At 45.4% G+C, this 15,302-nt stretch overlaps 1 protein-coding gene across 2 annotated transcripts in view; it reads left to right on the top strand.

The window, feature by feature from the left end:
• The first annotated feature begins 1,586 nt into the window (after positions 1–1,586).
• ACTR10 (actin related protein 10) overlaps positions 1,587–15,302 on the top strand; it is a 165,729-nt gene continuing 152,013 nt past the window's right edge. For both annotated transcript variants that reach the window (XM_085626131.1, XM_085626130.1), the window contains exon 1: positions 1,587–1,741. In XM_085626131.1, the coding sequence (XP_085482257.1) occupies positions 1,665–1,741 (77 nt within the window). In that variant the 5' untranslated portion in view covers positions 1,587–1,664. The remainder of the gene's footprint in view (positions 1,742–15,302) is intronic.

Below are 15,302 nucleotides of genomic sequence, written 5' to 3'. Positions count from 1 at the left end.
GGCTGTGCGTTTTAAAAGCAGGAGGGAGGAGGAGGAAGCTGCAGCCAAAACAGACAGATAGATTATCATGAGCACCACTTATGTGTGTTAAAGAAATTTCGTCCACTTCGTCTTCTTATCAGTTTGATTTTATTTCCAAGATAGTTTCTTCACAAAACATATTCACTCCTCTTCTGGCATGTTGCAAAGTTCTTCATATAGCCAACACGTGTTTCGTCAGACTTGATGCGTGTGCATCTCTGACTTCCTCAGGGCTTTCACAATCTCACTAGATCCAGACGTCAAAATATTTATTTTCTCATTCCTCTGTCTTCAATCCAAAACAGTAGGAATCCCGGATAAAATAATCAAGCCTGAATGTCGGAGAGTGGAGTACTCTCCGACATTCAGGCTTGATTATTTCATTTAGGGGAGAGGATGTGGTCCGTCGGCTACACTGCCGACTTTGGTGCTAGAAACCAGGGTTCGAGCCTCGGGGTCGCGTCCACATCCTGTGATTCTGGGCAAATCACTTAATCGCCCCGTGCATGAATGTGTAACGTAACCAGTGCTCATGTAAAGCACTCCAATACCTTTGGGTCGAGTTCGCCCTATATAAAATTAGCAAAAAAAAATATGTGTGGGCACCCAACTTAAGACTTTTTGCAGTTGACTGTGGGGAACATTGATAAGTTTGCGCAATAAACCTTGCCATGTTCAGTTTCATTTTGCAGTCAAAACAGACCTCGGTCTTTGAAAGCATAGCAATTGTGGCAAGATAAGAGCAAGATTTACAGCCTGTTTACAACAAAACTTTGTAAACCACGAGCACTGGTCCTGACTGCTCCAGCTTAAAGAAAGAAATAGTGCTCAAAAGCTCAGAGTAACAACACATATAACAGGGATAGTCCTTGAAAATGGGCAGAGCTTCTAAAGCCCATATCCCAAATACAGCATGTCTCGCAGAGGGGAAACTTAAAAAAACAGCAGGCATATGGCAGTACATCACAACTTTATTCTACACTTATCACAATAAAGATAAATCTCAGAGGTCCAAAAGTAGAGACACTAATGGATTAACTACGGCTTGCAAATGACAACATAATCTAGTCTTGCGTTATTATAGAAGAGTATGTGTCCTTCGTGCGGGCTTCCTTTAGGTTCTTCTTTCCTGTTTTCATAGAACTATTCTAAGGGTCGTTCCTAAGAACATTGGTGTTCCATCTGTTTAAGATCGTCGGTCGGGGGTGTGCAATGAGAACTCAGCGTGCGCGCACCCACAGTGCTGCCTTTTATCTCTTCCCTCAAGTGAGTTAAGACAAAAACAAACTTTCCCCAAATATTCGAGGACTAGGGTTTGAATATTAAATATACTTCCCGCAAGTGTGTTAAGGCAAAAACAAACTTTCCGCAAAATACTCGAGGACTAGGGTTTGAATATTAAAATATACTGTCCTCAAAAATTTAGGGGTAACGGTATTTTTTCGGTGAATTCTACTGTAAGATTCACGGAAAATATCGACGTGCAAGCACTTCCGGGATGCACAGCCAGTCTGGGAACTCGAGACAGGGCCCGTGTTCTGCCCGTGCGCAGGCGCAGAGCCAGCAGGAAGTGATCCGAAACCTCTGGAAGGCAGTCTATCTGCGCATGCGCTTGGCCTATCAGCTGGAGGAGCGCAGCAAAGATGCCGCTGTACGAGGGGTTGGGAAGTGGAGGCGAGAAGACCGCTGTCATTATAGACTTGGGGGAAGCCTTCACCAAGTGAGTTATGAATGTCAGGGCCTCTGGAGTGAATGTGAAGACAGGAGAGTCTGTATTCTTTTGGGAACCTACATTCTGGACCATGGGCCAGGAAGATAAGCCCTGCAGTTATAGAAAAGGGGCTGGATACAATTTTCTCTTTTGTAATTTTTTGCTGATGATGTAACAGAGTAGGGAATAAATGCAACATACTTACGAATTAACCTCAGTGCAGGGAACCTAACTTCATTTTGAGCAGGGGCCACCTATATGGGGACAGAAAGTAGGGCTTGGTCTCAGCATACCAGTTTGTAGAAAATGTGTATAGTAAGTACATTTATGAAGCCAATATGCAGTAATAACAAATGTTAGTGCTTTTGTGGAATGTAATGATTTAAAAAAGAGGCCCAGAAGGCAAAGTGACGTTGGCTTTAAACCTATACCTCACCTCTTTTTCATGGGCTTTCTCCTCGCCCTATACATGCAGTTCTATGCATGCAGTTTGACTGGAGCTGGCATTGGAATTACATCGTAATCAGTTGATGTTCCTTGGGCAGAAGGATTTTCAGTCAGTGCAAATTGCTGTTTTTAATTTTTATACAAAGTTTCGGATCTCCAAAAATCAGTTTATCGTCAGGAAAATAGTACAGACAAGGCAATTAAGTTCAAATCAAGGGAACCCAGACCACAACTTGCAGAAGGGATTTTTTGTCAAATGTATGCACGGATGAGTCAACCATTTCCTGGTGTCACGGGTTTATAATAAGGAAATACATTATCAGTAGTTCTGATTATGTTGCCTTCAGATGTATGAAAGGCAGAGCAGGCCCTTCCATGAGTTGAACCTATAGCATTTGGGTTACGGACAGCTTTCTACAGCAGAAGCTAAACTACTGTGGAGCAGATACCTGTGCCAGCTCCCCTTGCTGCTCATAGCTCTGCGAGTCAGTTGTTTTGCCTCTACCCTTTCGGCTAATCTCTGTGTCCCTTTATATTGTTACCTGTGCCTGTTATTTAGTCACCCTGCGTCTGGTTCTGTGCCTTTTGTGCTTTTTCTCCCCACCATTCTGTGATCTGTACCTGTTTATTAATCCTTTGCCTCGTATTTTGTCACTTGTGCTGTTGGTTTTGTACTTTTCTCACCATCTAATGGATATTGTGCCTAGTATTTTGTTCTCTTTGTGCTGTTTGGTTTTGTGCCTTTTGTGCTTTCTCGCTGTTGAGCTTTCTTGCCTCTGCTAGCCGGCCTGCGGTGCTGCTCGCTTTCCTGCCACTCCCACCTCCCAGCGCCTACTTAATGGAGGCCATGCAGCGGGTGCGCCATGGGCGTGCCAAAGGCAAGTCCGTCTGTGCCTGTCCATGCCTGGTCCTTGCCCAGCGCCAGGAACCCTGGATCTCCCATTGCCTGCCGCTACACCGGCGCCGAGCTCATATCCTTGAACTCCAGAACCCGCAAAGACTGCTGACATGCATCTCTGTGCTCAACAGTGGGACCTTTCACATGCCGCCACTGCCTCTTCTCCTGCACCCCTGGAACAACCACACATGCAACCGCTGCCACCACGCCAACCACGACTACGCCTGGACAACTCCACTACCTCCTGCTGAGTTTGATGGGGGTAACTCTGATCGCTCTGCAGACCCCCCACCGAGATCTCGGACCCTCATCCCTGACGTTTTCTTCCTCGCCGAGCCCTGGCTCAACCCTACATCCACACCTGACATCGCCACAGCTACAAGACTACACACCGGGACAGCATCAACAAATATGGAGGTGAGATCGCCATCACGAACGGCACTGCTCTGATCATGGACCACATCAACTTCCATCTGTCAGAACAGACCGCAAAACCACCATCAGAGGCACCCATCTCTACAGACCTCCAGGACCATGTCCCGACTAATGCAATGCAATCCTGAATTCATCGCTCCTCAAGCCATCGACCTCTGAGACCTCAACATTCACCTAGAAAACGCCAAGACAGACCACCTTCTCGAAAGCATGAACAACATTGGCCTCACCCAGCTAGTCACCGGCTCTACACCCATCCCAGTGCACACGCTGGACCCCATCTTCAAAGCCAGCAACAAAGTCAGGTAAAGCATGTCACCGAACTCACCTGGATGGACCACTCAATTATCCACTTCACCTTCTCAGCAGTCCCCAGCGCCACCAACCGACCTCCCAGCAAATCATACCGCACCTGGAACAAAGCGCCTAAAAGCCAATGGACCGGCGCCTCAACACTTTCCACTCTGACACCACTACCAACCTTGAACAGACTGTCAAGAACTTGACCACCTGGATCTCTGACTGCATCGACAGTCGCCTATATCAAACTGTAGAGATCCTCTAAACATGCCAGCTGGTACACACCTGAACTGAGAACCACGAAACGCGACTGCAAGCACTGGAAAGATGGCGCATCAGCAAGTAGCTCACTGACTGGACCACCTTCAAGACATCGCTCAACCAGTACCATGACTCCTGAATGGGGTGAGAAGGAACCCCCTAGCCGACCGCATCAAAGCCAGCATCAACCACAGCAAATAACTCTTCTGCATTGTCAAGGAATTCCCCAACTCCTCAGCAACTGAAAACATCATCACACCCTCCCAAGATGTCTGCAGCACCCTGGCAGACTTCTTCCACAACAAGATCTCCACCATCTACAAAAACTTCAAACCCCAACCAGCCGCCATCCTCAGTCTCCATGCTCCCACAGTCACAATCTCTGACCACCGATCATCGCTTGGGACCAGCTCACCATGCAGAGCACCCATGGACCCCTGTCCCCATCACATGTTCAACCTTGGCAACCTTCCTAGAAGAGTGCTGAAGTCAAACCCCTCCTCCGCCACTGTCCACCAACGCTAACAAGCTCAATAACTACCGGCCCATCTCCTTGCTCCCCTTTCCCGCCAAAGTCTTTGAAAAGGCCATCAAAGGCCAACTCACAGAATACCTCGAGAACAACGATCTTCTGGAGGCATTCCAATCTCGATTCCGCACAAACCACGGCACCAAAACTGCCCTAGTCGCACCTTGACAACATCAGAACCCTCCTAGACCACATAGAAGCGACTTAGCTGATCCTCCTCGGCCTCTCAGCTGCCTTCGACACTGTGTCACTCCACACTCTGATCAAAAGTCTGCATCAGATTGGAATCCAAGATGGATCGCATCCTTCCTCACCGGAAGAAACACAGGGAATCCACCTTCCTCCAGTCACCTCGGAGCTCAAGAACATTATCTGCGGCCTCCCTCAAGGCTCATCTATACTCTGTTCAACACCTACATGACATCAACCTCCACCCCTGCCAACATCGTCAGAATCCACGGACTGAACATTATCTCCTGCACAGACTGGATGGAAAACTGCCTCAAGCTCAACACAGACAAGACAGAACTACTGATCTTCGGGAACAACGTTCCACCGTGGAACAACACCTGGTGGCCTGCTGAACCTTCGCCCACCACCATTGACCACGCCCAGAACCTTAGCATCATCTTGGATAGAAAACACACCATGAAGAACCAGATTAACACAGTCTCCTCCATCTGCTTCCTCACTCTGCGCATGCACCGAAAGATCTTCAAATGGATCCCAGTCTCCACCAGACTCACCGTCCTGCAAACCCTCGTCACCAGCTGCTTGGACTACCGCAACACACTCTACTCAGTAATTACCACACACCTCCTGAAGAGACAGCAGACCATTCAGAACTCAGTTGCAAGACTCCTCCTTGACATCCTTCAGATAGACCCACATCACCCCTCACCTGAAGCAACTCCACTGACTCCCCTTCTACAAGAGATGGCAATTCAAGATTCTGACCCATGCCTACAAAGCCCTGCAAAACCATGGACCAGTATACATCAACCACCTCCTGAGCTTCCACCAACCCTCCTGACTTTGGCAATCCTCCTCCCTCTCCTTTGCTCATGCCCCCCGCATCTGCCGAAGCAACAGGGAGGATGCTTCTTCTCCTGCCGTGGCGTGAAGTCCTGGAACAGCCGCCTCCTCCATCTCCGACTCTGCCATCTCTTCAGGAACTCAAAAGGGGACTCAAGACATTGCTATTCAACTGATGCCATACAAGCAGCTTGGATACTTTCGCGGGTGATTAGCTCCTGTTGATTTGATTTTGTTGACTGTGCCACTTTCTCATAAATGGATATTTTTAACTTCATATCTCGCATACAAAAGATAACTTCCTCAAACCTCATTTGTGTAGCGTGGAGTACAGCTAAACTCCATTGGGGATGAGCATGTGGTTTAAATTACTTAATCATCAAGCGCTTCCTCAAACAAACTTTGAACCTAGACATGTTTGTTTTTAAAAGCAGTGCAAAACCAGTAATATTCTTTGTTTAGCCTTCTGTCAAATTATAGCTCCCAAAAGGCCCCGTGTCAAATATGCAATCAGCCATTCTCTATTGTTGTGTCAACAACACTTTGCAATATGGGATATTTTATTTGCTGTTTTTGATTAAACAAATGGGCTTGTCAACCACAGCCTGCAAAATGGTGTTACCTTAAAAAGCATATCTACCAGTTACACATTTGTATTTTACTTAAATATTTGCCTGTTTGACATAAATGAGATTGTTCTTTAAATACAGAATGGTCTGTATACAACAGGAAACTGGGAAAGTGAGCATAGAATACTGAAGGCTGCAGGAGGAGTCTGAGCAATATTTTCTAGTTTTTGTATTGCAAGTTCAAACATTTTGCACATTCTTCATACATCCGTGTGAATGTGCTAGAGCATAGTTCTGTATTGTAACATTTCTATACAAGTTACTACTTGATGAGAGCCAAGCTTCTTACCAGGAAGGTGTTTGGATTGTTAAAATCTCCAGAATTTGTGGATGTAGGAATTGGTGTTGGTTTAAGTGGGTTTCTATTTATGTAGTGCTTCGGTGTTGAGTCAGGTCTGAATAGTTTGCTCCAGAATTAGCATGGCAGCAGGTGCACACATGTGGTTGAATTTGAATTTAAAAGCATTTGTTAAGCGCACGTATACCATGCGGTTTCATGGCGCTTTAAGTGATGCAGTAGCGGTCGGCAGAACGGCTAGACAGTATAAGCTTGCTCAAATAACAGGGTTTTAAGGTCTTTCCGAAACTGTGTGTATGACGGAGAAGATCGGAGAGCAGGAGGGAGAGAATTCCAGAAAAGTGGGGCGAGAACAGCAAATTTCGCTCCGCCAGATTTCTTTTTCTTGAAACGAGGAATGATGAGGAAAGCCCTATGGGCAGAGCGGAGTTCACGACCTGGGAGGTACGGTTTTATGGCGGCGCAAATGAACTCGGGGGCTGTACCTGATCTAGCCTGAAAGGTAAGGCAACCCAGTTTAAAAAGAGCACGCTCCCTCACCGGGAGCCAATGCAACGCTTTAAGCAGGGGAGTGGCACGATGGTATTTGGGTAAGCCATAGATCAAACGAGCCGCTTGATTCTGAATGAGCTGCAAACGATGGAACGCATATGCTGGAGCTCCATTGTAAATGATGTTACCATAGTCAACTCTCGACAGTACCATGGCCAGCACAATGATTTTTAAAGCAGGAAGGGAAAAAAAGCGGGATACTTTCCTAATTAGTCTTAAAGAAAAGAAACAAGCAGAGACCACTGAACCCACATGTGAGTGAATAGAGAGTTGTGTGTTAAGAAAAATCCCAAGAGTTTTGACCTTAGAGACAGGAAGAGGGGGAGCACCAAGTGACAAGGGCCAGTGGGCAGAGGTCCATGGACTGCAACCACCTCCGGTCAGGACTAACTCAGTCTTGTCCGGATTGAGTTTGAGGTGGTTGCAGGGCAGAGCAGCGCGAGGATAGGAACCCTAGCAACATATATAAACAAGCATTGGCAGAGCCAATCGGTCTTGGCAATCTGAGAGCTATTGCCGTTGTCAATCAACATCAGTGTCTTTTAGCCATGCTGAAAAGCATTATGGCTGCTGTTCAGCACGCTGAAAGTCATGGAAAAAGCCCTCTGAGGCAGCCAGCACTGGCTGGGTCCTATTGATACTCTTTCATAGCACTACTTTTTAATTTGAGAGTAGCTGTGAAGCATAGAACAACTAACTGTGCATCAGTTGCTGTCACGAACCAGTCTGTAACTAAACAAAGTTAGCTTGAGCACCTGGATGGTCATGAATGCCAAACAATGAGCTAATGTATGTTTGATGAAAAAGAATCTACATCTGGCACACTGGTAACAAAATGGGCATGAAACAGTGGATAAGGTAAATAAAAAGTAATTTAACCTGTCACGTCTCTAGTTTACTATTGTGAAGTTAAGCACGAATCCAAAGGGAAATAGCTGGTTAATTCCCTCCCTAATGTTAGCACACCCGGGGGACTAAATTGGCTTCTTTTGGACTCAAAGAACTAAAATAAGAGGTGCTATTTGAAGCACATCACAACTGCTCCCTCTTGGACTACAAAGGAAGTCACCGTGACTGTTTGCCATAGGATATGGCCAGTATTGTGTATAACGTCGAACACTGTTCATGTTTCCTTTTATGTGCATCAATGCTATATTTGTAGTGTTCGCATCTTTGTTAATTATGCATCTGGATAGTGTATATGTGTGCGTGTGCATATGTGGTGTAAGCTGATAAACTTCTAGTCTGTATACTACTGTTTTGTGTGTACCGTCTTTCTTTGTAGCCACTTTATGTGTTTGTGTTGTGTGTAGTATGTTTGCATGTTTGCTGAGTATATAAAGTGCCCATGTGCCTGTGTCTGTATGCTCCCAAATCTATTTTCTGTGTACTTCTATCTTGCGTTCATTGTGCTGCCCTTATGTAGTTATACATAATACATGTTAATGTGTCTGCAATGTGAGCTTCTGTGTATTATGCAGCATGGGCACCTGTACTGCTTGTAGTTTGCGTGTCTGTGGTTGGGGGGGGGGGGGGGTGCTGGCGTTTGTCTCATGTACAGATGGCTGTAGTATATGTAATGTGTGCTCTGAGCCAATGTTGTGTGTCCTTTTCTCTTCTCTTGTGGTCATTCACGACATGGGTCACTACTCATGAGAGAGCTGCACCTGCAGAAGGATTTTTCTGTATAAAGAACCCTAACCAGAGGATCTCTTTGCAGAGCAGCTTATTGTCGGCCATCTCAGGCTCAACTGCATCAGTGCTGTAAAAGGAAGCGAAGACAAATCAAGGAATGAGTTCCTTCTGTGCAGTTATACTCCGTACTGATTAAAGGCACGTGTTTTCAAGCCCTGAGTTACTGCATTTCTGCTGGCAATTTATCTAGCAAACGCTTCAGCTTTAAAAAAAAGAAAAAAGTACCATGCTACATTATCAATCTGTAAGTGAAATGTGAGATTAGGCGCACTTAACTAAAACCACTGCTGTGTTACTCTACCACTGTGTTTTTCAAATCTACCACTGAGCAACTTGTAAGCAAATCTAGCCACTGTGAGCCTGGGTTAGAATTAAGGCGCTATTTGAAGAGTATAGGGTGCTTGCTTTATTATGCACAGCATTTTGTAACAACTCATCTGCCGACTAGTGTCTGGTACGCACTGCGCCATTCTCGCACAGAGAAGTGGCAGATGTTTGTATTTTATTTTGAAGTTCTTTCTTGACCTGCAGAAGAAAGATGTGTTTATATTAACTGGTACACATGCCTCAAAGTATTCACATTATAAATATTTGTTGTTTGTGTATCTATGTTAATAAAAGAAGAGACATTTCTAATTGATTTATTATCTGTATATTGCGCGAGTTTTACATTTGGGCGTCCTTTGCATCTTGGGCATGTTTTGGCTGCCCAGTATTCCTGCTTGATTAACATCGACTCTATAGATGTTGTATCACAGGTGGTTTAACTAGCTTTCGTACAGACCCCCTTAATACTTTTCCAGATTGGGTGTGATTTTTGCTGGCGGTCCATTCATGTGATCCATGTTTTGAAATTTTTGGACTGGGTGTTCCTATCTAATGTGCTCTGTAGTAAAAGTACAAATCTGCATTATAGAAACTGGAGATATAATTATGTCTACACATTTTCTGAACTACAGTCAGAGTTTGGGATTTTACAAATTCCGTGCAGATTTGTTCACCACATACGAATGTCACACTCTGCTTGCACTTTCCTAGTGAAAGATAGCATGCCAAACACAGAAAGGAAGAGGGAATGGATGGAGCCAAGAAAGAGTTTAAGCATTGGTCTCTATCAACATAGGTAGGTTAGTAGCCTCAGAATAGATGGAGTTGCACAGTTGCTGTATAGAGTGGTTCTCCCTCGTGCATGCTGATAAATGTAGTCATCTTTCCTGCCCTTCAGGTTAAATGTTTTTTTTTTTAATAATCATTTATGCTTCACCAACCAGCTACCCACTAACTACACCGTATGAGCTTCACTATCAGGCAGATTAGGTATGGTAGGAACACAGAGGAGCCCCTGCACAAACGCCAGCAGTGGCAATTTAACAGCACCAAAATCGCACAACGATAAGTGTGATAATAAGCAGGTGTACTGGGGAAGATGACCACGATCGAGCGCAGGGATTGGGGTGGCAGATTAGAGAAGAAAGAGACTGGGGCAGAGGGGTGAAAGGGAAAACAGCAATACCGATGGGGACACAGCCTGAAAACACAAGTACTACTATGGAGTACTTGCAAACAAGTTAAACAAGCATTGGAAATGCATCGGTTTTGCCTGTGTAATGAATACAAATCTGTTTTCATCGTCCGGGAGAAGGAAAGAGCACCCTGACAGCACAGGAGTGGTGAGGATGTGGTGAAGCGGCCAGATCTGCTGACTTGAGAGCTGAAGAGCCCGGTTCGAGTCTCGGTGGTGCCACGAACATCCTGTGATTCTTTCTGGGTGATACATTGTTATATCAATAAGCTGCAATAGTAAAAGGCAAAACTTTATGAAAATATAGTTCCACCAAAGCAGATGTTAACAGTATTTTGGCTGCGGGAAACTGATAGGAGAAGCAGACGAGGAACAAGCTTTGGTAAATGCAGGAAAATATGCAACGGCCAAAAGAAGTGGAGGGAAGGTAAGTGGTACGCACAGGAACCACTGAGAAGCCAGGAAAAAGAGGAGGTGGTAAGTCCCTTTTAAGTTTATATTAAAGACAATAGATTTCTCACGCACGCACAAGTGCTGTGCAGGTGAAACCTGAAAATAGCTAAAAGAAAATGGGAGCAGTGTAGGTAGTCAGGCATAGCAAGTATGTTAAGGGCACAGAACAGCCACTGCACCAATACAACAGTGCAAACTTAATAGCACCAAAATCACACAGTGATAATTGTGATAAAATGCAGACGGATGGGGAAAAAACCAATACGATCGAGGTGTGGGGTTGGCAGATTAGAGAAGAAACAGACTGTGGTAGAGGGGTGAAAGGGAAGAGCAGCAACATGGTTTAGGGGAGACGGCCTGAAAAAATAAGAACTCCTATGGAGTGCTTGAAGATAAATAAAGCAAGCATTGGCAAAGCCAATAGGTCTCAGCAATCTGAGATGTATTGGCGTTGTCAGTGTTACTGTCTTTTAGCAATGTGTTATGGAGTGGCCACTGAGCCATAGTAGCTGGACGAGTTTGCCCAGCCCTCCAAGAGGCCTTTAGTGATACCAGCCACTCTAAATCTCATATTGTTTGGAGGAAGGGAGATGTGGTGCGGAGCCTCCAGGCAATCCCCATATTCAGGTTAGTCATTCACCACTATCTTTTAGCCATGTGTTATGGAGTGGCATAGTAGCTGGAGGAGTTTGCCCAGCCCTCCAAGAGGCCTTTAGTGATACCAGCCACTCTAAATCTCATATTGTTTGGGGGAAGGGAGATGTGGCGCGGAGCCTCCAGGCAATCCCTAAATTCAGGTTAGTCATTCACCGCATTCGTAGCACCAGGTGGCGGCAGAGAAGCAGGATTTGAGGTTAGAGGAGCAGAGACCAGAATGTCCAGTTGGCAGTTCAGAAGGTTGAGCCCTGCGCACACAAAAGTGCACTGAGTAAAGACAACAAGTAACTTCCACTGGCTAAACCAGTACGCATTTACTGATGTCCTCGGACACAAGGACAGGAAGGCAAGCCGAGGGACCACAGGAAGTGACGTGCCACACAAGGATGTACGACCTGGGTGACTGGCGGTGGAAAACTGCGCTATCGAACATGAGTTTTAAAGTATTTATTAGGGTTCAGTATTCAAAAGCCATTATACCATAGTCCAGTCTGGAGATCTTGACTCAAGCAGAGTGCTGTAGTGTTAAGATGGTCCGATACTATCGGCATAGTTATAGCATGTGAGAGTGAATAATCTGGTCATTTAGAGGAGATATTAAAAAGTAATATTAAATGTTAAAACGTAGGGGTGCAATTGCTGAGCCATTTGAAATACATGCTGGTAAGGTGTGGAGTTAAAAGAAAATGGAGGGCGCTGATACATTTAGTATTGTTTTAAATTAGGATGTTTTCAGGTTGCATGGGATTGAAGCTGTTGTTATGGTCACTGGAATCACTGCCTGGGATTCAAGGTGAAAGATTTTTAATGTATTAAGGGAAAGGAATGTGTTGAGGAGCCGGTCATGTTTATTCCTTTGATTAGATCATTGCTTTTTCATCCAGTAAGACGAAGGAACATAGTTTAGGTTGCTAATTCAGGGTAGTTATTTTTAGCTGTGAAGTCTGTGCCCGACGTCCCCTACAAAAACAATTCATACATCCTCAGGATGACCTTTGTTTTTAGTGTAAGCTTAACTTTACATTATTAGCACTGCCACGCTCCCAAAACCTTTTAAAACTGTGATTTGTACTTTTAGATTTTCATAGGCCTCACATCCTGGTACCAAAGCCTCCCACTTTTTTCATAATGGACCACAAAGAAAAGATGTTTTAGAACATGGGCACAGTAAAGGATAATTACAGCGGTGTACCCTTATTTTGCAGGATGATGAGAAATGGGAGTTGGAGGTTGATAGAACCACTGCCTGTAAGCTTCGGGCATGAAGGGGGACGCTACATGGAACCTTCTGATTTTCTACCCAAATGTTTATATCCCATACTGTAACCCATTTTTATCAATATGAGTGCCCCCCTGATCTTATCTTCTGTGTCCCCTCTGACGTGTTTCGGAACCTAGATTTATTTCCAAAGTATGTTCTTGGCATATGACTGGGGTAAGCTCTTTGTGCTCACGGCTCGTACACTTTATCCTCACAGACAATGGAATACATGCTAGTTAAAGGAGACCAGGGGTACTCGCATGTCCCACAGTCAGATAGTGCAAGCTGAACTCAAAGTATGGGAACAGTGCAGTACTGTGCCTAACGGTCTAAGATGAACAACAGCTGCATGTTGGGGAGCTCTTTCTGCAACCGGGAGCTATGCTATCACATGCACACTGCTTCACTGCTGAATCTGGTGTCTGTTTCTCTTAACCTGTCTAGCAAGGCAGCAATATGCACACAGTTACGTGAGAGACTTGCAGTGCAATCCACCAATCCAGTGACATCAATGCCAGTTGCACTGATCTTTGTAGTCATGGTGTCGACCTCTCCTTAACATAGGCAGGATAGTTACTTTGAGCATGAGGAAGCTACGGTCTCCCATGATTGACATAGAAGAGCACTCTTAAAGTCGTAAACAACGTGCTGCCAACAGCATGTTTCAAAATGTGCTAGTCTAACACAAAATGTGTGACACTTGTCAGGGGTGACTTATGGCTATTGAATCCCAACACGGTTTTCTATTTGTTTGCGTGTTTCTCTTCATTGCAAATACTCCTTAAGGTACCTCGCACAACATTACCTTGCTAGTGCAATTGTTCCCTCTAGGGATACTGTCTTTCATTTTGCAAAATATTGCAGCATGGTTGGCTAGTATAGCTGATCGACCTGATGTGATGTAGGAGATATACCTTAATGCATTAGAATATTGAATAAATGGCAGTGGCTGTGTCTTCTGTAACATATAGTCCTTGTTCGAAAAGCATTATTGATCCAGAATACGAATCTGCATTCTAAAAACTGCACAGAGTTCACACTTTTTAGGTCTCGGCTCGAAGGCTGCGCTTGCGCAGTCTCGCGCCGAGATTTAACGTTTTGGAGAAGAGGGGCTTGAACCCGACCCTCTTCTCCATTGGCTGGCCTCTTGAATGCTGGCCAGCCATTGGAGAAGAGGCTTTGTCTCTCCGAACAGGCCCCGTCCTTTTCGGATTCAGGGGCGTGTTTTTTGCTACTTTTCTAATTATCTCCTCCAGCCAATGGCAAGAGGAGAGAACAGAAAAACACGCCCCCGAATCCGGAAACGCCGCTGCCTTTCTCCGAGGCATTTCTGCTTCGCCTCGGAGAAAGGCGGTGGTGTGTTTGTTAGCCGTCTTGCGTGCGGTCGCAATACTATTTCCCCTGTGCGAGGTCAATGTTTTCCGTATTATCCATATTCATCCCCCCCAGCCATTATTACAGTATTACTGCTTGTGTCATTAATATTTACACTTGGAATGGGTGGGGTTGGTAGGGGAAATATCCTGCATACCTTGTGCCTGTTCCGCTGCGGGGGTTTGAGATAACTGTAGGCATGTGTTGGACTCGTCTGCAGAGCTCGGCGTTGTAGCAGCTGCCTCCACTGCCTGCGGCTGTTGTTGCTTGTGAGCTGCCTCTTCCAGCTCTTGCCTCTGACCCGATCCTCGCAGCAGCGCAATCACCGCAGGGTCGGCCGGGCGCGCATTGCCGGCAGCCCCGCCTTTCCCTTTTCGTCCTGCCTCTGACTCCTGGAGAGCACGCCGCCCCAAACACAGATTCTGAGCCGCAGTTTCCTCACCCAGCAACACCGCTCCTGTCAAGGTTGATGTACGGGCTGATTTCACCTCCTCATTACCGCCACCAGCCGCGACCTTTGGCCCCATCTCTGCCACAAACCCCAGGCACGGAGCACAGCACGAGTGGAGCAGGGCTGCCGTCACCCAAAACCGGACAGCTGAGAGCCCCTTCAAAAGTATCAATGTTCGTGGGCAAGTCCCGGTTCCCTCGTTCCACCATCCACCGGCATCCCAGAGGTCTGTTTTAATCAGTTTTACTTATTTTTGCTCAGTTCATAATCACAACCCAACGGTCAGTATGCTGCTACTGCTAACGGCCGCTACATGACCGCCATCTTGCTTCTCAAATGTGGGTCTCATTGTCTGTCAATGACCCTTCACTTACCGATCATGCAAACTTGAAGCAAACAAGCATTTACAATGCAACGGTCTCGGCATTGTTAAAGTTAGAGCTATTGGCATTGCTCATGACATTATTTTTGTTTGTTTTTTTAAAACATGTAAAGAAACGGCATTGTTATTTACAATGTCAATAGCTTAATCAGTGTGTGTGTAGGTGGCTCTGTGTGTGAGTGCAAATGCAATAGGTCTCGCATTTGAGAGTGATTAAGCTATTGACATTGTAAATAACAATGCCGTTTCTTTAAATGTTTTAATAACAAAAACATAAACAAAAAGAATGTCATGACCAATGCCAATAGCTCTAACTTTACCAATGCCGAGACCATTGCATTGTAATTGCTTGTTATTTTTGCTAATGGTGCAGTGAAGACCCGCATTTTTT

This window comes from Triturus cristatus, chromosome 9 (assembly GCF_964204655.1).
Source record: "Triturus cristatus chromosome 9, aTriCri1.1, whole genome shotgun sequence".
Taxonomy (NCBI): Eukaryota; Metazoa; Chordata; class Amphibia; order Caudata; family Salamandridae; genus Triturus; species Triturus cristatus.
The sequence above is the reverse complement of the archived record's forward strand: the minus strand, read 5'-3'. Positions and strand labels throughout refer to the sequence as shown.